This window comes from Cnephaeus nilssonii, assembly GCF_951640355.1.
Source record: "Cnephaeus nilssonii genome assembly, chromosome: 7".
Classification (NCBI taxonomy): domain Eukaryota; kingdom Metazoa; phylum Chordata; class Mammalia; order Chiroptera; family Vespertilionidae; genus Cnephaeus; species Cnephaeus nilssonii.
In genome coordinates this window covers 56,347,006-56,371,023 of record NC_137078.1, presented here as the reverse complement: position 1 = coordinate 56,371,023, position 24,018 = coordinate 56,347,006, and the positions used below count along the sequence as shown (strand labels likewise).

At 41.1% G+C, this 24,018-nt stretch overlaps 1 protein-coding gene and 1 pseudogene across 8 annotated transcripts in view; both read left to right on the top strand.

Annotated features, from left to right (window-relative positions):
• Window positions 1-24,018, top strand: part of SGIP1 (SH3GL interacting endocytic adaptor 1) — a 212,330-nt gene that overhangs the window by 175,645 nt on the left and 12,667 nt on the right. For all 7 annotated transcript variants that reach the window (XM_079777594.1, XM_079777593.1, XM_079777589.1 and 4 more), the window contains one exon: window positions 11,770-11,881. In XM_079777594.1, coding sequence (XP_079633720.1) covers window positions 11,770-11,881 — 112 coding nt within the window. The remainder of the gene's footprint in view (window positions 1-11,769; window positions 11,882-24,018) is intronic.
• Window positions 17,700-19,256, top strand: LOC307102697 (cytochrome b-c1 complex subunit 2, mitochondrial-like; annotated as a pseudogene). The gene has a single exon. The product of its transcript is annotated as a cytochrome b-c1 complex subunit 2, mitochondrial-like (transcript).

The window sequence follows — 24,018 nt, the reverse complement described above, 5'->3', positions numbered from 1 at the left end:
TTTGTAGAAGAGCCACACTCAAGGGGCCAAAGAGCCGCATGTGGCTCGCGAGCCGCAGTTTGCCGACCACTGGTATAGATCATTCATAACCTACTTGTCTCATCTTTCAAAATGCTGTGGTTTAGATTCCAAGCAACGTGGCATTTTCTTCTGCCTGATGTTGCATGTGACAGTTTTTCTTCTATGTACAAATAACTTCTTTACTCACTTGTACATAATACTCTATTACTGCATCAGATGGAATCTTAAAAAACACTTTTGAAGGGAAATAGGGGTCCACATTTAAATTGAAATTCAATCACATGACAGGCTATCAAGTACTTTAAACTCAACTGAGGAGACCATGAGATGAGCTGATTTTGCTACCCATGGTTACACTCCCACAAGTACAGGCAGAGCCAACAGTGGAATCTGCTCTGTTAGCAGCTGCCAACTTTCTTTTGACATTGATTACAAGATGCATCTCAACCCATTGTATGCATAAGTGTCTATAGAAATGTTCAGAAATGTTCAAATGTTTTCAAAAGTATGTTTCTTATGATTCAGGAAATAGGTTATGTACAATTTTATGTAAATAGAATATATAATCTCTGTAACTGTCAGTTGTAGCTATTTAAATTTACTACATGTGTGTATACATATATGCATATATACATATACATATGCATCTATATAATGTGTACATATATATACCAGGTATGCATTATATAACCACTAGAGGCCCGGTGCACGAATTCATGCACCAGTGGGGTCCCTTGGCCTGGCCTGTGGGATCGGGCTGAAACCGACTCTCCAACATCCTCCAAGGGGTCCCAGATTGCGAGAGGGCACAGGCCAGGCCAAGGGACCCCACTGGTGCAGGATTGGAGCCGGGGAGGGATGAGGGAGGTTGGCCAGCTAGGGAGGGAATACGGAAGGATTCCAGGGTGTGTCCAGCCCATCTCGCTCAGTCCTGATAGGTCAGACCCCAGCAGTAAGCTCACCTACTGGTCAGAGCATCTGCCCCCTGGTGGTCAGTGCACATCATAGTGAGCAGTTGAGCCACCTTAGCATATCATTAGTGTATTAAGCTTTGATTGGTTGAACAGACAACTGTACGACCAGACACTTAGCATATTAGGCTTTTATTATATAGGATGTTAATGGTTCCAGAGTATTGTATTTTATGAATGTACTTATCTTTTATTAATGGATATTTGGATTTTTATCCTTTTTTTTTTTTTGCTCTTATGTCAAAGGTACATATCCTCTATCTGTGTCTGAATTTGTCTAAAAGAAATACTGTTACATGAAATTGCTATGTTAAAGGAGATGCACAGTTTAAATATTACTACGTTCTACCAAATGTCCCTACATGAAGTTCATACCAGGATTATGATTAACAATTTTTCTATGCCCTAATCAACATGGAGTTATTTTCAGGTTTTTTTTTCACCTTTTCCAATCTAATAGGGAAAATGTGATACGTGATTATTTTTAGCTCCATTGTTAATTACTGTGAACTTTTAAATATCTACATCACATTTCATTCTGTCATGAATCATGATTTATTTCACTGCAGTTGTTAGGTATATAAATTGCTTCAAGTTGCTGCACATGCAGTGAACACCTTGCACATAATTCTTTGGCCTTAAGATATTTTCTTAGAATAGATTCTTAAAATGGGAATTTGGGGCTAAAATTATGAAACTTTTAAAAGTTCATGCTACACATTGCCAAAGCAGTTTTCTAGGAAGATTATACCAATTTTAACTCTCATCATTCTATCACCGTGCCTACTTCATTATATTCTCACAAACATGAAGTATTTTTTTCAGATATTTTCTAATCTGAAAAGGTAAAACATTCTCTGTACCTGTTGCATTTCTTTGGTTACAAGTGGCCACCACCTTTCTGAAAGTACACACCAGACTTTTCACAGAAAAGCATACTCCTCCTGCCCAACATGCTTGGATGTCTATTTCAGAACCTCTAATTCTCCCCCATTCCTTAAACAGACTCCTTAGATTTTCTCTTGGTGCTCATGTCACTGTCCACTATAGGCCATTGTATTCTGGCCTTGCTCCTGTTTGGTTCAAAGCCTAAACCAGGCTCACCCAGCTTCTCTGATCATATCCCCTGACTAGATTTCCCCCTTTCCTGCCTTAGTGCAAGGACCACCCATGTCCATGGGAGAACAGCTCTGGATTGGCCAAACTCTCACGCCTCCCTTTCCTGTACTCTGTTCCTGTGTAAGGTTCTTACTAGGTATTCTCCCCATATCTTGATTATATCACCCATAATTTATGGCACCACAGATATTATTCACTCGGTGGAAACTTGAATAAATAATAGTTTTTAAAATAAACAATTATTCTTCAGTAAACCCAGTGCCTTAGACTTTTTTTTCAAAAGAGTTGATGAGGTGTACAAGGTCATGAGCATCCATGGCCCTTTTAAACTATGGACCAGTGCTTCTCAAACTTTTCTTTCTTTATCCCCTCTCCCTTACTCAGGGAGCCTTTTTAGACCTTTGTTTTTCCATAATTGCTTCCCAGTAGAGTTTTAATATCACAGATGTTCTGTATATGTGGTTATGTACTGTATGTATGCTTTATATGTAAAAAAGTAAGATTGCTTTTACTTTTCCCCAAGAACTACATTTTTCTCTTTTTTTCCACGCCCTACCCCCCAAGAACCACTTTTCACCTCCTTTGGGGTGATACTGCTGCACTGAGAATACTTGCTGTGCATCTAGCGTTACCTTGGAGCAAAGTATACTAACATGAATGGGCAAACATTGATAATACAGGGTAGGGTTTACTAATGCAATTGAAGTTAGATTTGATTTTCATTCCCAACACATCACTTACTATAGAGCAAGTTACCTTGAGCAAACTGTTTAATTTCACTAGGTTTCAATTTCCTTACTGGTAACACACTAGAATACATAATAGTTTGTACCTCGAAAAGATGTTTTGAGAATAGAAGACATAACGCATGTAAAGTATTTAGCACAGTGGTCATTACATATAAGTACTCTACATAAATCAGCTATTGATATAATTATTTATACTCTTTGAGTCATGTTCTACCTGGCTCAGCTTTAAATGTCTGATCGAATACATTCTCAGTGCTGTCTATATGGAACTGGCTAGGATTTAGTTGGATGAGTTCTCATACTGAAGACATTTCATTATGGCTTGTCTTCTCTCTCATGTCTATTTTTAACAATAGTCCTTGTGTTGATTATGTTTGATGTGATGTTGAGGATGAAAACAAAGTATAATTTTTCCATTTTCTGAGTCATACATTATTTTAGAATGTTAATTAATTAGTGCAGTTTGAAGAAAATTTTCTATAAAACATGACAAAAATGTCAGCTGATCATATGTTTCTCGACAGAGTGGAATTTGAAAAATAAGAAATATATGCAGCCCAGCTGGTGTGGATCAGTAGTTGAGCATCAACCCATAAACCAGAAGGTCAGGATTCGATTTCCAGTCATGGTACACATGCTGGGATTGCGCACTCCATCCCCAGTAGGGGGTGTGCAGGAGGCAATGATCAGTGATTCTCTCTCATCATTGATGTTTCTCTCTCTCCCTCTCCCTCCCTCTCTGAAATCAATAAGAACATTTTTTAAAAAGAAATATATGCACATGAAATTATATATATATATATATATATATATATATATATATATATATATATATATATATATCCAGAACATGTAAGCAGGAACTTATGAAGAAGAAAACAAAAAATAACTCTATTTCATACCCAGAAATTCAGTATCCTTTATTCTACTCTACGATAACTGACTTTCTTAAGTGTGCCATCCTCCTTTTCGTGAAGGTGAATGCCTTGCACACCAAAAAACATGTAACAGGTATAACTCACGCAATGCCGTTGTGGGTCAAGATGAAACCTATGTGGCTCCTTACATGGAAAGAGCATAGACCTATATTTGAATCCTGACTCCACCACTTACTGTCTGTGAAAATGTGGGCAAATAACTCTTCTTTCAGATCTTGTTTCTTGATCTGTAAATATTTAGAAAGCAAACTCCATGAAGTCAGTGAAAGTGATGGTGTAAAGTCATTGTCAATTGACAGTTAATAAAACTATTAATACCTGAATAAGAAGGAAAAAAGACACTTCCATCATAGCCACTTCAAAAGAAAATCAGGAAATTGAGAGGCCCTTAGGAAAATTTATAAAACTCTCAATTAACTCTGCAATAATGGCCCGCTTAATCATGATTCAAAGCCAAATTTGAACCTAGATTGGTGTGTAGAGCTATAATACAATTTTTTATCAGAAAAATATACCCTTCCTCAAAATATCAACACAAATCATTTTTGTTCATTCTAAGAACCCATTATTTGCTCATGTGTTAATAAAAATTTTTCACACAAATACAGTTTGTGATAATTTAGAGTCCCAACCAAGCCTTTTGTCACTATACTAGTGGCCCAGTGCATGAAATTTGTGCACTCGGGGCGGGGGTGGGGAGGATCCCCCAGCCTGGCTTGTACCCTGTCACAGTGCGGGAGCCCTGCGATCCATCGCCCCAAAGAGGTAGGCCCCGCCCATCCATTCGGGGCTTCTCGATGGATTGCCCCAAAGAGGTAGGCCGGAGCCGGGGTAGGTCTGCAGACCTCCGCATGCCTGCGAACCCTTGGCTGGGGCCGTGGCAGAGAGGCTTCTCCGCATGCCTGCAGACCCCTGGTGCAGGCACACAGAGAGGCCTCTCTGCGGCAGCCCCGCCCCCATCCCCGATGCTGCAAGTCCTCGCCCACCCGTGCCTGCTGCTCACGCAGCTTGCTGATTGATCATTGCTGTGATGGCGTCCCGACCAATTTGTATATTACCCTACTAGGAGCCCATCGCGCAATATGCGTGCAGTAGACCGCCTGCCGCTTCCGCCGGAACCGCAGCGCACTGCTGGGAGCCGCGCTGCTTCCACGGGAGCCGAGAGGGACCCACACTGGTTCCATGGGAGGCGGGAGGGAGCCGCGCTGCTTCCGCGGGAGGTGGGCCTGCTGTCTCCTCTCCAGGCCTGCACTCGGCCACAGAGGCTGTGGGCCGGCCCCCCTGTCCCTGTCCATGTTCACTCTGGGCCTCACCTGCACGCGCAACCACCACCTGTCTGGTCGTGACCCGTTATGGCGTCCTGGCCTAATTTGCATATTTCCTCTTTATATTTTTATATATATATATATATAATTCATGTAGATACTTTGAAATTATAGGAACCATTTAAATACATTTATTTTGGGATAACTTTTTTATAATAACTATTCTTAGATAACCAGGATATCCTATATCATATTTAATCTTCACAACATCTGTAGAAGATACTATAGTTTATAAAATGATGAATCTAAACTTCAGAGAGGTTAAGTAATTTGCTCAAAGTCACACAATAAGTGATAAGGTTAGGATTCAAATTAAATTCAATATTATTTCTTTGTCTTTATCACTGAATTATACAGAATGTACTCTATAAATTATAGAATTGAATATAATTTATTTTTTATTAATTCCAACTAATACGAACTGCTTTAAAAAAAACAAAACCCAATTTCTACTCTGCTGCTTCATACAATTTCTGAAATTTCTTCTCTCTTCTTTTATGCATTCTGAGACTTTTTGTTGCTTACATGTGTTTGTTCCATCTCCGTCACCCTCATTTCTGGATGTCAAGGTCATTTGCCCACCTTGACTACGTGCTTCACTTTCATGCAGTGACCAGCAAGGTTGTGAGATGAGGCATCTTTGCTAAACTCAGGATGCAAACATTCACTTATTTGTAAACTTTCTTGTACTTTTACCCAATTTCTGTACCTGATTATTTTGCTTCCTTTTCTCCTTTTATTTAAAAAACACATTTCATTCTTTTTTTAAATATGTTTTTATTGTTTTGTTTTGTTTTAGAGAGAGAGGAAGAGAGAGGGGGAGAGAGATGGAAACATCAATGAGAGAAAAATATCATCGATTAGCTGCCTCCTGCATGCCCCCTACTGGGAATCAAGTCTGCAACCTCGGCATGTGCCTTGACTAGGAATTGAACCAGTCACCTCTTGGTTCCTGGGTCAACACTCAACCACTGAGTCACACCAGTGGGGCTCCTTTTGTGGGGGGAGGTGTATCTTTCTCTTTTAAAAGTTCTCTCCGTTCCCTTTTTTCCTTTAGTGTTGTATATACACAGTCTATATTCCATATTCCACAAATCAAGGACCTTACCTTTTAAATATTTCATACTATTAGATTTTTTTTACCTTAAGATGTGTGTGTGTGTGTGTGTGTGTGTAATTTTGCTTGGTGATGAGAGTCACAGAAAACTGCCTTTCAGAAAATATCCTCACACACTGGTGACTCTGTGTGTCTTTTTCTATTTCTTAGAACCCCTAAGTGTACATGAAATTGCTTTCCAGGACCCTCGAGTTGCTCTTTTGTCAGAATTTCACAACCTGATGGCAGCAACTCGTCCTTCTGGGCTACTACAAATGCGCCATCAGATGCCTAACCAAATTTTGTTCTGACTCTGTGCTCCTAGAGCAGAGTAGGCTAGAGAGTGGGATCCAGAGTCAGGCATTCCTATTTAGAATTTTCATCCCAATTCTGTCCTTAACTACTCACTAACTGAGTGGCTATGGGGCAAGGCTACTGGATATTGTGAAACCTGTTTGCTCATCTGTAAAGCAAGGATAATAATGACAATTTAGCCCTGTAGGCATATTACCAGGATTAAGAGTTAATATAACTAAAGTTACCTGAATAATTCTTGGTATACAGTGAAAACTACAGAAGTTTTTGTGATTGCTACTATTGTTTTTGTTAGAGTCAGGAGACTTAGGATTGATTTTCACCATCACTTACTAGCAGAGTGACCTTGAGCTAGTGAAATGGAGATAATTGTACTGAATTTGATTATCCCTTCAATGTATAAAGAACATAAAGCCATATTAGTGTTTGATCTTTTATTTTATGGAAGGCCCTACATAATAAACACTGTTTCTACCTTGAATTCTTTAAAAATGATCATTGATAGTAATATGTTATAACATTAAATTATTTTCCAACTTTACATAATGCTTTACCTTTTATTTTTAATATTATAGTTCCTTTCCATACTTTAAGCCCCATGAAGATTAGGGCATATCTTATATTTTTCTATGTATCCTTCAGCACCTAGTACAATGTCTAATTATTGCAAGAACTCACACTTTAATAAATCAAAATACAAACATGCATTCAAAAAAAATTTACCTCCTGTTGGTCCACGCATTATATCAAGCAACTTAAACAGATATAATAACCACATAGATAACAAAGGTCTTACGATGACAGAATTTAAGTGATGAAAGAAACCTGACAATTCTAGTTTACTTTATGCTCAATGAAAAATACCATTTGTGGTATCATTTCCCTTTGTTTCCTTTTCCTACTTAACTTCAAAGAACCTACTCTATTTCAACAACCTGAATAAAGCTTGCCCTGACAAAGTAACAGCAACAAAAATGGCAATAACTATGTCTTTGGAGTACATACCGTGCTAAGGACTTCACAAATATCCCATTTGATGTTCACCACAAGCCTTTAGCATAGATATTATTATTATCTGTTCTATTTTAAAGGTAAGGAAACTGAGTCATGGACATTCACGATTCAGAGCTAAGTCTGTATGACCAGAGCCCAAGCTTCCTTTTGTTCAATCACAGAACAGTGCCCCCATCCGGCTTATTTGGCAATTAATCTTGGGTGAAAAAAAAACCTAGTGCTATCACTTTACTGTCTTAAGCTTTTGTTTGCTTATGTTAATTATTATGTTTTTCATATATTTATGTCTTGTTTCTTGAGCGTTTACATATTTGTGTCCCCACCATTATCTTGCACGCAGTAGAGGTTCAGTAAATGTTTGACAGATCCCCCCCTCAACTTCCAATGAAGAGATACTATTTTCAAGGCAGCTTATTTCCCTGTTAGAAAGTTGTTTCTACTGTTCAAATTTTTTTAAGTACCTATAAACAACTTAAAAATCATAGAATTCTAAAACACAGATAGTATGTATTCTGTTGCCTTTGTCCTATGGTTGAGAAAATCTAAAGTTAATTGAATTGCCCAGGGTCACAAAGCTATTAACTTGCAGCTCCATGGCCATGAACTCTGGTCCCTTGAGTCAATGTCTGGTAATATTATTTCAGATATTTGAAAATAGTTGACAAGCTCCTCTTAGTCCTCTTAGGCCATGAGGTTTGAATTTTTCACCACCTTAGATAATCTTCTGGTTTCAAACCAGTTTTCTAATGATAATATTAACAGACTCTCTTAAGGTACTGCAAGGGAACAGAAGCATTCATTTATTACTAATAGCACTTTAAGTATAATCTTTATGTAAATTAATCTGTCATTATTAGTAGTAAAACATGTATTTGCCTTAGAGTTTGGTCATCCCACTTTATAGTAATAAAACTGTATCTTAAGGAAATAGTTAAAAAGAAAAAGAAGAACAATTTACTTTAAAAATGGATTTAGAATAATCGCTACTTAGAAATGGCTCAACATTTGTAGAATATGTATAGAATAATATATATTTGTCATTGAATATTGTGATTCATCTAATTCTCAGTTCACTTGATAAGACTATTATCCACTCAGTTTCACTATTTTATTCACAAGAATCTCATGGGAGACTATTAAAGGCTTTGAAGAACTGAAAAATATTATACATGATATTCTTTTCATCTACTAATATCGGCATTTCTCACCAATTTTTATCTTTATTTCTAAGAGGTCACCTCACTTGCATTATTGTCTCCCTCACTAAATTCTCCACCACACTATAGCTAGAGTGATCTAAACTCAAGCCCTCTTTTTAACTGTCCTATTTCAAATGCTTCAAAACCCTCTCATTTTCCATAGAGGGTATTCTTAACTTTAGTTCCAGGACTCCCAAGGACTTTAAGAATTTTATAATTCTGTTTCAAATTTTATAATTCTGATGCTCTGAAAAGCATCATAAATTTGTATTAGATTATCAAAAAGTAACTGATTTTAATGCCTATAAATCACATATAAAATAAAGACAAATTCTCCTAAATATTTATATAAACCTTTTCATGACCTAATTCCTAACCCCCCAAGCCTCATCTCCTTCTTTGTCTCAGCCTTCATAACCACCACATTCATATATATATACATGCACAAACACACACATACACATCATTATAATAATGTCAAACTTCCTGTGGTTTCTCAAAATATCATGTGAACTGAGCAAACATATGTCTACCTATGTACATGCTGGACCATTTTCCTTCTCCCCATCCTGAGATCCCAGTCATCCTCAAACCTCAGCCACCTTATCACCTTCTCAATGAAACCTTCCCTGACCTATCCAAGCATGAAGTGCTTTCATAGAGCTTTGCTCGTACCATTCTTAAAGCGTTTATTAAATTGCTCTAATAATTTGATTGAAGATCTATCCCTTCACAAAACTCCAAGTCACAATCATAAGGTGGCTATGATCCTGATATAATGGTGAGAATCCATCCCTCTTGCCAGGTTTTAACCAACAGTTAGGGAGACCATGCTACTTCAGAATAACCTAGGATTCATTCAATAAATATTTGAACTAATGTGTGAACAAATAAAATGAGCAACACTATAACAAAATAATGGTCTTTGTTTACATGTGCCTTCTTTATTTATAGATGTGCATAAACTTTACCTTTTTGATACCCAGTAACGGATAATTTATTTACTAAAAGGTCAATGTAATTCTGGCTCTGTTTTACGGAATATGGAGGTCTCATAAAAGAAGTTCATGTCTTACTTTCTTCTCTCTAAATGTTTACAGCAAAGAAATAGACATGTATAAGACTCACTGTTGGTACTTTACTTGTTACTTGCCCTCAAATGATGCTAAGTAGGAATACTTAGTCTATAAAATGATATAACCCTCAGAGCCTAAACTTTGCACTTAAACATATCTGAGTACCAATCTTAAATATTCTGTGTACCAGCAGTGCAAGACTGACCAAGTTGTATAAACTCTGAGCCTTGGCTATATCAACTACAGAATGAAGGTAATGCTTCCTTCATATGTTTACAAAGATAATATACTATGTACCACACCTGGTAAGTATGCAGCAAGTAATGGTGATGATAGTGAATGGTCTTGACGGTGTTAATGCTGATGGTGATGTTAGCACATTGAACTGCAACTCCTTGAAGACAAGGATTTTCTTTAATTTATATTTGAATCCCTAGCACCATAGTACCTGATACATAGCAGAGAGTAAGCAGATGTTTCTTACTAGTATAATCAGTTGCCAAGTTCTAGATATTAACAGCCAAGGGAAATAGAACAAGATGAGACTAGCTTGAACTGGAATTATCAAGGAAAACTTAATTGAAGACAGAGATATTCAAAGGATATATTTTTTCATTGCCAGAGAACGAAACAGAAGTGACTGAGTTACTGAAGATAAAAGAAGCATAACATGAAGTCTATGATGGGGCGGGGAGAGTAAATGTCTTCCTTTGAAGCATTAGCGGGGGACATAATTAAATACTTTGTAATTGCTAACACTTTACTGTTCAGCACCAGGCCTACATATTAACAACAAAGATAATAATCCCAAGCCTTGCTCCCTTTGGAAACCTCTCATTATGTCAAAACCATACAAGAAAATGTCTCATTTAAACAAACTGTATGACATAATAAGAAAAACATGAGCTTTATAGGGCGCCAAATCTAGGTTTGAATTTTAGCTTTGCCATTCAACTAACTTTATTGTCTTGGACAAGTCACTTACCTCTTTGAGCTTCAGTTTCCTCTTCTGTAAAATAGGAACAATAATGTTTGTCCCACAGGGCTGATGTGGGGTTGCATGATATTCTTGTAAGGTATCCAGTGCAGTACCTGGTGTGTAGCAGGTGTTCAATAAACATGCGTATTGCTGTTATTTTTAACTAGAGGCCCGGTGCATGAATTCGTGCATTGGGAGGGGCCATCCAGCAGACCCGCCCCAATAGGGGCTGATTGGGCAGAGGGAGGAGGGGGTGGCAGGAGGAGGGGCCATGGGCAGTTGGCCAGCTGGCCCTGCCCCCTGGTCAAACTCCCAGTCGAACTCCTGGGTCGAGGGGACAATTTGCATATTAGCCTTTTATTATATAGGATAGTATGAATTGATGCATTTATGTGTTTGTTCCAAGCCAAGGGGTACATTTTGGTTGTCCATTTTTTTGGACATGTAAGCTTGAGCCTACTTGATCTGAGAATAATTGGGAAATAATCACAGAATTTTTTAAATGGGAATAATCCAGAAAAGGACAAAGTGTAGCATTGTACTCTGTGACTGTTTGTGTCTTTAACATGAATAAATGCTAAAAGTGTTAGGGGCAATTATGTAGGGTGAATGCTCAAATAGGAAGCTATTAATTTTCTTTATTAACTACCTGCTGTACAAACTGTCATGCAAATACTGCCTTGTGCTTTATGCAAAACCTTGAAACACCTAGGACTTTATTCTTCTGCTTGGATTTTTTTCTGTAGTAAAATACATACTGAATTAATTTCAAGTGTGTTTGTCTGTAAACCAGCCAAATATCTCTTTTTAAATATTTGAGCTCTATGTTAAATATACAGAGTTATGGTTCTTAGCACATTACCTGTTTTTTAGTAGTAGATTACATTCTTCAATCCTTTAATATAGTTCCACATATACTAAAATGTCTATTATACCCATATTAATGAAAAATTTTCATTTTATACAGGTTCCTCCAGGGGACCCAGCCCCCTAACCATGGGGGCCCAGGACACCCTCCCTGTTGCAGCAGCATTTACAGAAACGGTCAACGCCTATTTCAAAGGAGCCGATCCCAGCAAGTAAGCCTGGGAATTAGTCCCCTGTATTCTCCACATTTTGTCTTATTCAGTGGAGGCTACCTTAAATATACCTAGAACCAAAATAAGTCCAGCAAACATGAACAAGTTTTATACCTAGAATGGAAAAGAAGATTTAATTAGGGATATTAATTCACTGATTATTTTTTAAAGAATGTACCAAAAGATCCAATAATCTAATATCTTACTATCCAGAAATCTCTGACTTAGTGTTGGTTGCAAGTAACGGAATACCCTAACTCAACTCTGTCAGCAATGAGAAAATCTATTATGTCACAAAAGTAAATGTCCAGATCATGTCTTCTGTTGCCCTCATCTTTCCTGGACAAGAATCTCCTGCGTACAAACTAAAACAATGGTGCATTGGAATGAGAAAGTGTGTGTGTGTGTGGAGGGAGGGTAAACTTCCCATAACACCTGGATAAGTGAGAGGGCAAGTTATATGTGACCCTTACTCTAAGTAAGGAAAAACTGGCCAGAAATAAATAAGTGAATAAATTGTAATCACAGCAAAATAAAACTTCTAGGGAAAAATTTACCACTCTATATTTACAAGAACCTTATTTCACTTATATCAGTACATATTGATAAGGGACTTGACCAGAATGTATATGTAACATAACTAAATGTTTTGTCTCTATATAAGGAGTTTCACAAAAAGAGTTCAGGAAGTCTGTGGATTCCCTGAGATTATATTACTTAACTTACATGTGTGTGCATATATGCATTTATCCGTAGAGAGGCTCTACAACATTAATCACTTTCACAAAGGGGTTCATGAACCACACACACACACACAAAGTTAAGAGTGATTATTGTTCTACACTAAAAACTAAATACTTAAGTCAAACTAGGTTTCACTTGTGTCACTAGTAGAATTCAGGTCTGAATTTGATGGATAAACAGGGCAAACCTAAGTGAGGGCAATATTGCTTTTTATTTTCCACTTGCAAGGATAAGGGCTGAGAAAACCTTAGTATCTATGGAAATAACAGTGAGAGAAAAAAGTCAATGTGCATATAGAACAATAGGCTATTTTATAAAAATTTTGAAAGCAATGATAATTAAGAATAATTAGAACTTTGCTTCCCATATGTATTTTAAGTGGGAATCTGTATGACTAATCATGAATTCTCTTTACACTTCAGAAACACTCATTTTTATAAGTCTAGGTGTAACACTACTACACTGGGAAAGTAATATAATTAGTAATTCCACCTTTTGGTGTCCTACCCAACCTCTGGGATCTATCAACCACTCTATTGTCATGTCTTTTTAAATATCTAGGTTTTATTCTAAGCCCAGAGTATTGTAGAGAAGCAAACACTGTGGACTGTGGTATCTTAGTCCAATTGGGCTGCTAAAACAGAATACCATAGAGTAGGTAGTTTATTTCTCATAGTTCTAGAAGTTAGGAAGTCAACGGTCAAGGAGCTGGCAGATTTGAGTGTCCAATGAGATCTGGCTTCCAGATTCATAGACAACCTTTTCCCATGTAACCTCACATTGTGGCAGGAACAAGGGAGCTCTGTGGGGTCTCTTTCTTTCATAAGGGCACTAACCTCATTTATGAGGGCTCTACCCTCATGTCCTAATTACCTCCCAAAGGACCACCTCCAAATGCCATCACATTGGGGACTAGATTTCAGTCTATAGCACTCTGGTTTATCTCAGGTCCTTTCTTTTTCATCTTCAAAGCAGGAAGTTCATTTGTTACATCCTCATATCAATAGAAAATAGAAATTAAAAGCTACCTCATACAGAGGTCTGAGTTTGAACTGTTAGAGCAAGGAAGTACCCTGAGTTTAAGTTCTATATATACTACATGGGATAAACCTGGGGGCTATAGACTGAATGTTTACATTCCCCTGCCTCCATGCCCCAATTCATATATTGAAACCCATAAAAGCAGTCGAGCCAAATTAATATTTAGTGCTTTTCCTATGCCTTTGGATATGAACTGAGCCATTGACTTGTGGATGACTGCACATATTGAGCTGTTTTTAATTATACTGCCATAAATAGTTGCAGAATATACTATATATTGGTAGATAGGAGATATGGATTATTTCATTAAAATTATGAGATCTAAAATTTATGAACAGATCATGAAGTAGCGTTCTTTTAAATTTAATTTCTTCTCCAGGCAGTAAATCATTTTCATTGCTTTCCCTGTGTTACTCACTTTCAAGGAAGCAACTCAAGTTCAAAAGTTTGATCATGGGGTGAGGAAGGAAGGAGGAGGATAAAGCCAAACAGCACCACATAGGGAATGATGCAGAAAAGAAATGTGGATTTGCTTTTGCCTGTGGTTCCCTCTCATCCTGAATCAGAGCCTTCTCCATGTGTTCAGACCATACAATGGAAACAGAAATCTTTTACTTTAATTGTTTTTTACAATCCATTATGATATACAATCCATTCAAATAGAGTTACACTTTTTCCCTGAGTATTCAGAACACCTGTGACAGGTATTCTGCCATCTGAGTCTTTTTCAATAGCTGGTAGGCACAGAACTCCTTGATTTTTGCTGCTGGCTGTGTCAACTTCCACATGAAATCCCATTATTACCTCCTATTTGAACAAGCCTGGTACTAGGGATTAATTCTCTAATCCCCTAGAAAAACTTGGGTTTCTCAGCTATATTCAATCCATCCCTTATCATCATACTTCAGTTATTTATTCAAGTGTTTGTCTCCCTGTTTAACCTGGAGGCCTGGGCAAGGACCACATTTGTCCTGTTTTTCACTGTTCATTCTAGTGCATTGCATTATGCTGGGGACATTGAATAGGCACCCTGTGCATAACTGTGAAATGTACTCTGCACTAGCTTCTGTGTTATGCACCTTTGCCTTCCCAGAACCTAAGACATACTACTTGCCTTCACAATAGTAGGTAAGATATGTGCAAGAAACAACTAAATTTTCCAAAAAATATGTACATATGTCCATGGAAACTAGAGAAAGGAAAATTTAAGAAAGGTTAAATGGAGAGGATATTAAGGAAGGCTTCAGAAGGGCCTGCTTTTGAACTGAGTCTTGAAATATGAAAAGGAGTTGCCAAGTACAGTGATCGGCAAACCACGGCTCACAAGCCACATGCGGCTCTTTGGCCCCTTGAGTGTTCTAACGCCACTTCTTCAAAATAGACTCGCCCAGGCCGAAAACCGACTTCTGTGCATGGGCCATGAAGTTTCAATCGCACTGCACGTGTGTGCCCGCACGTGGTATTTTGTGGAAGAGCCACACTCAAGGGGCCAAAGAGCCGCATGTGGCTCACGAGCCGCAGTTTGCCGACCACTGGCCTAGTACCTAAGCCAATGGGAGCGGATTATAAGGAAGAGAAGCTGTTTATGCACAGAGGTATGTTCGTTTGAAAAGAAGACCATGGGCTTAGTTATCAGGGAAGTGCAGAGAAGTCACATTTAATGAGGATGCATTTCTGATGACCTCACATAAATCAAATCCACATATTCACTGGCCAAAACTGGCCAGCGTTTCTGTTGACCGGCTAACACGGTGCTGCCTATGGGAGGACCCAGTTTATAAGTCACTTGGCCAGTAGACTTTGAACTTTTGCCATTTTCTCAAATGTTTCCTTTGTAAGGATTCACATGATTTCAAAGTGTATTCATAAAGTAAGTTTGCTAATATTTCCATATTGCAGTATTTTATATTTCCATAACTCACATTCACATGAAATATAGTCACGTTGTATGCTGATAGGAACAATCATTAAAGTTAAAGATTTTCCTTTAGTGAATATTGAGAATATTAATTTTTACATAGAAAATTTCAGATCAACTTTGACATTGGATGGATTATTAAGTCAGCAAAAGTCTGACTCTGACTCTTGAGATGCAGTTCAGAAATGTAAGTGAGGAGACTTGGTGTCCTTATAGTGCCTTGTACTGAAGACTGTCATTGCTCACTGTACACTGTAAGCCCCTTTGAAGGCAGAGGCTGTTTTGCTCACATTTTAATTGCCTCCCCACTCAAAAAAATAAACTTACACAGTGAGGAATCAATAGATGTTTACTGATTTAAGAAACACCACCTCCTCCCCTTGCTGACTTGTTTTCAAAGAGCAACTTTATCCCCCACCAAGCCACCACTTAGATCTCATGTTCAGCAACCTGGAAAAGAAACTGAGCAGTTTTCCTACCAATTAAAAAGCATTGGGACCACCGCTGCTAACAACAATATGCTGAGTGATGGTACGCATCGCAGTCTAATTTACCGAGTGCTCTAATTACTGTTTTCTCCTAGATTTATCAAATGCTATTCTGCCTGTTCGCATATTGTAAGACATCAAGGGAAGACTCAGCTTGAGAGGAAGTGCAGGCTCGGCACCAGTTTAGCACCATTAAATTAAGCAAGGCTTATGGACCTAAGAGATAGAGAAGGGAGGCAGCAGAGTGGGCACCCAAACTTGGGCTCAGCAATGTTCTTCAGAAGAGATGGATGGAGGGGCAAAATTCTCATTCAGAGACGTGCAGAGTGATGTGTGACAGTATCTGAGGGGAGAGGGTAGCACATGGCAAACCAAGAGAGCTCACCTGCCTTCTGCATACAAGCCTGTAACACTTCTTCACATAAGCTATTTTGAATGTGGACCCAGGACTGTCTCACCTGAGCCCCGTGTGTCTCATCAAGCACAGTTACACGGTACACAGGGTGATGATGGGGCAAATAGAGTTTCCTAGATTCAAACGTGAGCAACATTTTCATTTGTTGACCTCAATTTCCCTAGAAAGTATATTCCTAAACTTACAGTTGTAGAACTGCTACCAGGTTCAGTTGTCCAGATATATGGGGAAGTCATAAAAAAGTTCACTCATTTTAAATATTTACTCTTTCCCAAAGAAGAATAATCCTTTTGAAATTTCTGCTTCTGGCCAAGGTGGGGTAACAGGGACTGATTTACGCTTCCACTCGAAAATACCTCAAAAATACCTTGAAAGCACACAAAATATGTGAAACATTGATTTGCAAAGGACAGTTACCCTGGAGAGGGTAGGGGTGCCATGTGATTGCCTAGCTTACCTCTCTAGGGTGTCCAGGCCATGGCCTGGGTAGAGCCCTGCCAATTCCCAGCTGTTCATGGGGAAGTGTGTCACCGAGGCACACTCCACTGCAGAGCTGACTGAGCGGGTGTCCGCAGAAGCTAGTGGCCGGTAGATATTGCCGGCCACTGTGCGCTGCAGGAGCTGGCTGTGGAGAAGGGGCATACATGGCAGGAGCCTGGAGCTGAAAGACCCACTGCATTGCAGGATCTGGGCACTGGGGCAGCCCAGCTACATGCACTACAGGAGTCAGATGCTAGGGAAGCTGCTGTGCTACGAGGCACTAGCAAAGCCACATGGGCTGCAATACCCAGGCATGGAGGGAAACACATGCACTGCAGGCACCTGGCACTAGATAGGCCCTGTATCCTGCAGGAGCCCGCCTAGTAAGCATACTGGAACCAGGAGGAAAATCCCGTTTTCCTGCAATGTCTTTCCAGCGCCCTCTAATGACAAAGCTTAACATGGTGCCTGTTGGCAGAGAAAAAACATTATAATTGGGCCCATTATAATTTTTTTTCAGAGCAGCAGTAAAAGGTGAATTGGAGCTACATTGATTTTATGTGGAAGTTGACACAGTAATTCTAAATTTCATATGGAAATGCAAAGGACCTACAATAGCCAAACTCTGAAAAAGAAGCATAAATTTGGTGGACTAACACTACTTGATGTCTATAATAAAGCCATAGTATAAAGACAGTGTAGTATTGGTATAAAGGCAGACAAAATAGATCAATGGAACAGAATAGAGAATCCAGAAATAGGTCTACACATATAGGGACAACTGAACGTCAACAAAATTTTCAACTGGAGAAATTCAGTGAAGAAAGAACTGTCTTTTCTGAGCAGATGGTGCTAGAACAACTAGATATCCACAGCCACATACTAAACGTGAACCTGGGTCGGCCACCATGTTTCTCGCCTTTCAGCCGCAGTGACAGTTGGTCAGAGGAATTTGGGGCCATAAAACGGCTAAGCAGAGCCAAGTCCTTCAAGAGATTTTATTCCCTCAAAGTTGCTCCCAAAGTGAAGGCCATGACTGCCCCTGCACATCCCCAGGACCTCGACTTCGCCAAATTACCAAATGGTTTAGTGATTGCATCTCTGGAAAACTATGCTCCTGCATCAAGAATTGGTTTGTTCATTAAACAGGCAGTAGGTACGAGGACTTAACAACTGAGGAACCTCTCATTTGCTTCGTCGTGCACCCAGTCTGACTACGAAAGGAGCATCATCTTTTCAGATAACCCGTGGAACTGAAGCAATTGGTGGTAAATTAAGTGTGACTTCAACAGGGAAAACATGGCCTACACTGTGGAATGCCTGCGGGATGACATGGAAATTCTAATGGAGTTCCTGCTCAATGTCACCACAGCACCTGAATTTCATCGTCGGGAGGTGGCTGCCCTTCATTCCCAGCTGAGGATTGACAAAGCTGTGGCTCTTCAGAACCCACAGGCTCATATTGAAAATATGCATGCTGCAGTTACCAAAATGCCTTGGCTAATTCCTTGTGTTGTCTAGATTATAGGATTGGAAACGTGACACCAGATGAGTTACATCACTATGTTCAGAACCATTTTACAAGTGCAAGAATGGCTTTGGTTGGACTTGGTGTGAGTCATCCTGTTCTGAAGCAAATTGCTGAATGGTTTCTGAACATGAGGGGTGGGCTTGGTTTATCAGGTGCAAAGGTCAGATACATGGAGGTGAGATTCGAGAGCAGAATGGAGACAGTCTTGTTCATGCTGCCTTTGTAGTAGAAAGTGCTGCCACAGGAAGTGCAGAAGCAAATGCATTTAGTGTTCTCCAGCATGTCCTCATGTCATGCGAGACAGCAATGCCACCAGCCCTCTGTACCAAGCTGTTGCCAAGGGGATTCACCAGCCATTTGATATTTCTGCTTTTAATGCCAGTTACTTGGATTCTGGACTCTTTGGGATTTATACTGTCTCGCAGGCTGCAGCTGCTGGAGATGTTATCAAGGCCGCCTACAACCAAGTCAAAGCAATTGCTCAAGGAAACCTTTCCAGTACAGATGTCCAGGCTGCCAAGAACAGGCTGAAAGCTCGGTGCCTAATGTCAGTGGAGTCTTCTGAAGGTTTCCTGGATGAAGTCCGGTCTCAGGCTCTCGTTGCTGGCTCGTACGTGCCACCATTCACAGTCCTTCAGCAGATTGACTCAATAGCTGATGCTGATGTTATAAATACTACAAAGAAGTTTATTTCTGGCCAGAAGTCAATGGCAGCAAGTGGAAATTTGGGGCATGCACCTTTTATTGATGAGCTGTAAACCTGAAACACATTGTAGGAAAGAGCTGGACATTTTCTCAACCCAGAGCAGCAAACACATGAAAGTCCCACATCTATAATGTAACATTTGTCTTGGTTTTCAATGAGGTGAAATATCTTAAAAAGTATAAATGCAGGTAATTGTTCCCTGCTGACCTAAAGTCAATGAAATATTCTAAGTGTTAAAAAAAAGAGTGAACCTGAATCCATACCTCACAACTTATACAAAAATTGACTGAAATATCCTATATAATAAAGAGGTAATATGCAAATTGACCCTCATGTCACAAGATGGCTGCCACCACATTATCACAAGATGACCACCCCCATGTTGTCACAAGATAGCTGGCAGGGGATGGCAGTTGGGGGCGACCAGGCCTGCAGGGGAGGGCAGTTAGGGGTGATTGGGCCTGCAGGGGAGGGCAGTTGGGGGTGATCAGGCTGGAAGGGGAGGCAGTTGGGGGCGACCAGGCCTGCAGGGGAGGGCAGTTGGGGATGATCAGGCCGGCAGGGGAGCAGTTAGGTGTCACTCATGCTGACAGGGTAGCGGCTAGGTGTCAATCAGGCCAGCAGGGGAGTGGTTAGGGGGCAATCAGGCAGCCAGGCAAGCAAGTGATTAGGATTGTGAGAGGGATGTCCGACTGCCCGTTTAGGCCCGATCCACTGGTATCGGGCCTAAACGGGCAGTCAGACATCCCTCAAGGGGTCCCAGATTGGAGAGGGTGCAGGCTGGGCTGAGGGACACCACCCCCCCCCCCCACAGTGCACAAATTTCATGCACCGGGCCTCTAGTATATTATAAAGCCAAATGTAAAACTAAGAAATTTCTAGAAGAAAATATGGGGAATATTTCTGTGACTTGGCAAAGATAGAACCCTCAAAGAATAAATTTATTAGCTACAACCTATAAAAAAATAAATTGACAAATTAAAACTTATTTTCAAAGGTACTCTTAAGAGAAAGAATAAGAAAACAAGCCACAAATGGGGGCAGGGGAAGAGAGGGGAGTGGAGGAATCTTTGCAAAGCATGTATCTGATAAGTTATTTGTATCCAGAATGTATAAAGAACTTATAAAAGAACAGAAAATTCAAATTAAAAACTTGGCAGAAAATTTCAGCAGGTACTTCACCAAAGTAGTTAACTGATAACAAAAAAGCACATGAAAAGATGATTAAGTTCATTGGACATTAGGGAAATGAAAGTAAAGCAACAGTGAGATACCACTGATCACCCATTAGAATTGCAGAAATCAAAAAGACAGACCCTAGCCAGTGTTGGTAAGCATCTGTAGAACTGAAACTCATATACAGCTATATTTTCTATGTTAGAAAACAGTTTGGCAGTTTTTTTAAAAAGTTGAAGGTGCACCTGCCATGTGATCCAATGATTCCACTCCTGTGTATATATCCAAGAGAAATTAGAGCAGATATCCATTCAGCGACTCACACATATTCATCATAGCTTTATTTGTAATAGGACAAAACTGGAAAGAACTCAAATATTTAAAGGTGAATGGATTTTTTTAAAAACCCTATGGTAGTTGATATGTTACCCAGCAATTATAAGTCATGAACTGTTGATGGTCACACCACATGAATGACACTCAAAATAATTATGCTGAGTGGAAGAAGCCAGACCCAAAAAAATCACATGCTTTCTGATTAAGTTTATATAAAATTCTAGAAAGTGCAAACTAGTGTATAGTGTTGGAAAGCTTATTAGCAACTGCCTAAGGACAAGGAGTGGAAGGATGGAAAAGGGCAGGAAAGAGGGATACAGAGACGCATGAGGAAATATGTAGGGATGTTGGATATGTTCATTATCTTGAATGTGTGAGGGTTTCATGGGTGTATACTATGACAAAAATTATGGAATATTATACCATAAAAGTGCGCGAGGAGGCACCCCACAGGGGGCCGGGACCCAAGCTTGACTCGCACAGCACCGGCTGTCATGGGAGTCAGGCTGGACCAGCGCTACAGGAGGCCAGACCGGTGCTGCGGGGGCCGGGACCCACACCTGACTCGCAGTGTCCTCCGGCCCCTCTGCCTGTGTCTTCTCCGGGGCCACCCAAGCCACCACGCCAGCTTGGGAAGGCCCCCCTCCTCTGTCTCCATCTCCGCTCTGGGCCTCACCTGCGCACGCAACCTCCTCCTGTCTGGTTGTGACCCATTATGGAGTCCTGGCCTAATTTGCATGTTACCTCTTCATATCTATATCTATATCTATCTATCTATCTATCTACACATATATATCTATATATATACATAGACATATATATAGATACATAGATGTGTCATCCTAATATATAAAAACCCAGGGTCCATAATGACCAAAGGCTCGACCGAACGCCAGGCTGTGCACGCAGCAGGCTCTGGTGGGCAAGGACTGGCAAGCGGGCTGAACTGCTGACCTTTTGGGGAGAGAGAGAGGCGGGGCTGATCAGTGGCTACCGTGGCTGCTGGCAAGGCCCGGAGAGAGAGAGAAGCAGGATCTTACCCTGCTTCTCTCTTTCTCTGAGCCTCATCAGCAGCCACGCCAATCTCTCTCTGAGAGATCAGCAGTTCAGCCCACTCGCCAGCAGCCTGGGGTGGCTGTTGATCATCCGTGCCTCTCTGAATCCGGCCTGGAGATAGGACCAGAGACACTGACTGGCATAGAAACTGACCAATCAAAACCAAATCTGGGTGAACTGTGAAGAGCCAATGACTGCTTACATGAGTTTCAGTTCTACAGATGCTTACCAACACTGGCTAGGGTCTGTCTTTTTGATTTCTGCGATTCTAATGGGTGATCAGTGGTATCTCACTGTTGCTTTACTTTCATTTCCCTATGAAGGGAAGGTCATCTTCCGGACGTCCGACTTCCTTCCAGACAAAGGACCAGGCCTTCAGGGGAGGGCAGTTGCGGGGGAACCAGGCCTAGCAAGCAGAGCTTTTGACACTGACTGGCATAGAAACCAACCAATCAGAACCAAATCTGGGTGAACTGTGAGGAGCCAGTGGCTGCCTAGAAGGTGGAGCTTCTGATGCTGACTGGCATAGAAACTGACCAATCAGAACTGCGAAGGCAGAACCTAAAGTGGGGGCTGAGGAGGGGTTTTAACCCTTTGCACTCGCTTGCTTTTTTCTCAATTCCTTTATTCTACTCGGGATTTAATTTTTTAAATACCCCAGATTTTACAAAGCATGGCAGTAGAATAAAAAACTAGAGTTTCTTTTCATACACTTATTTATTTGGATTTTTTTTATATTTCAAATTATTGATACATTCAAAGAGTAATTTTAATCTCAATGCTAACCGTGTCGAGTCACACTCGACATCCGAGTGCAAAAGGTTAAGGGCAACACCTGTTTGGTGTAAGGTGTAAGAAAGCGATTCAATTTTTTAATGACCAGTTTGGCAGTATAGTGCATATGGCTGGCTATCAGTCCAGATATAGGGATTATGTATTTTTGTCTGCAAAGAGCATCTCCTCCTGCTGAAAAAGGCTTCCCCCACCCATTAATCAATCCTATCCTATATAAGCTATCCTATCTAATAAAAGAGTAATATGCAAATTGACCATCACACCAAAGCACAAGATGGCTGCCCCCATGTGGTCAAAGATGGCTGCCCCCATGTGGACACAAGATGGCCTGCAGGGGAGGGTAGTTGTGGGAAGTTAGGGATGACCAAGCCAGCAGAGGAGGGCAGTTGGGAGTGACCAGGCCAGCAGAGGAGGGCAGTTGGAGGAGACCAGGCCAGCAAGGGAGGGCAATTGCGGGGGACCAGGCCTGCAGGGGAGGGCAGTTGGGGGGGACCAGGCCTGCAGGGGAGGGCAATTGCGGGGGACCAGGCCTGCAGGGGAGGGCAGTTGGGGGGGACCAGGCCTGCAGGGGAGGGCAGTTGTGGGCGATCGGGTCAGCAGGGAGGGCAGTTAGGGGTGACCGGGCCAGCAGAGGAGGGCAGTTGGGGGAGACCAGGCCAGCAAGGGAAAGCAGTTGGGAGGGACCCCGTCCTCCAGGGGAGGGCAGTTGCAGGGCACCAGGCCTACAGGGGAGGGCAGTTGTGGGCAATCAGACCAGCAGGGAGGGCAGTTAGGGGTGACCGGGCTGGCAGAGGAGGGCAGTTGGGGGAGACCAGGACTACAGAGGAGGGAAGTTGAGGGGGGGGGGGGGACCAGGCTTGCAGTGGAGGGCAGTTTGGAGGGACAAGGACTGCAGGGGAGGACAGTTGTGGGGACTGAGGCCTGCAGGGGAGGGCAGTTCGGAGCCAGCAGTCCTGGATTGTGAGAGGGATGTCTGACCTCCCATTCGGACATCCCTCAAGGGGTCCCAGATTGGAGAGGGTGCAGTCTGGGCTGAGGGACACCCCCCCTCTGTGTACAAATTTCATGCACAGGGCCTCTAGTCTATACTAATAAAAGGGTTATATGCTAATTAGACTGGGTCAACTGGCCATCTTCCAGACGTCTGACTTCCTTCCAGACAAAGCCATGGTGGTGGGGGCCAAGGCAGAGGCAGTTAGGGGTGATCAGGCCAGCAGGGGAAGGCAGTTGGGGGTGAGATCAGGCCAGCAGGGGAGGGCAGTTAGGGGCAATCAGGCTGGCAGGCAGGTGAGCAGTTAGGAGCCAATGGTCCCAGATTACGAGAGGGATGTCCGATTGGAGAGGGTGCAGGCTGGACTGAGGGAATCCCCCCCCCATGCATGAATTTTGTGCACCAGGCCACTATTTTATATATAATATGTCAATTATATTCAATAAAGGCCTTTAAAAAT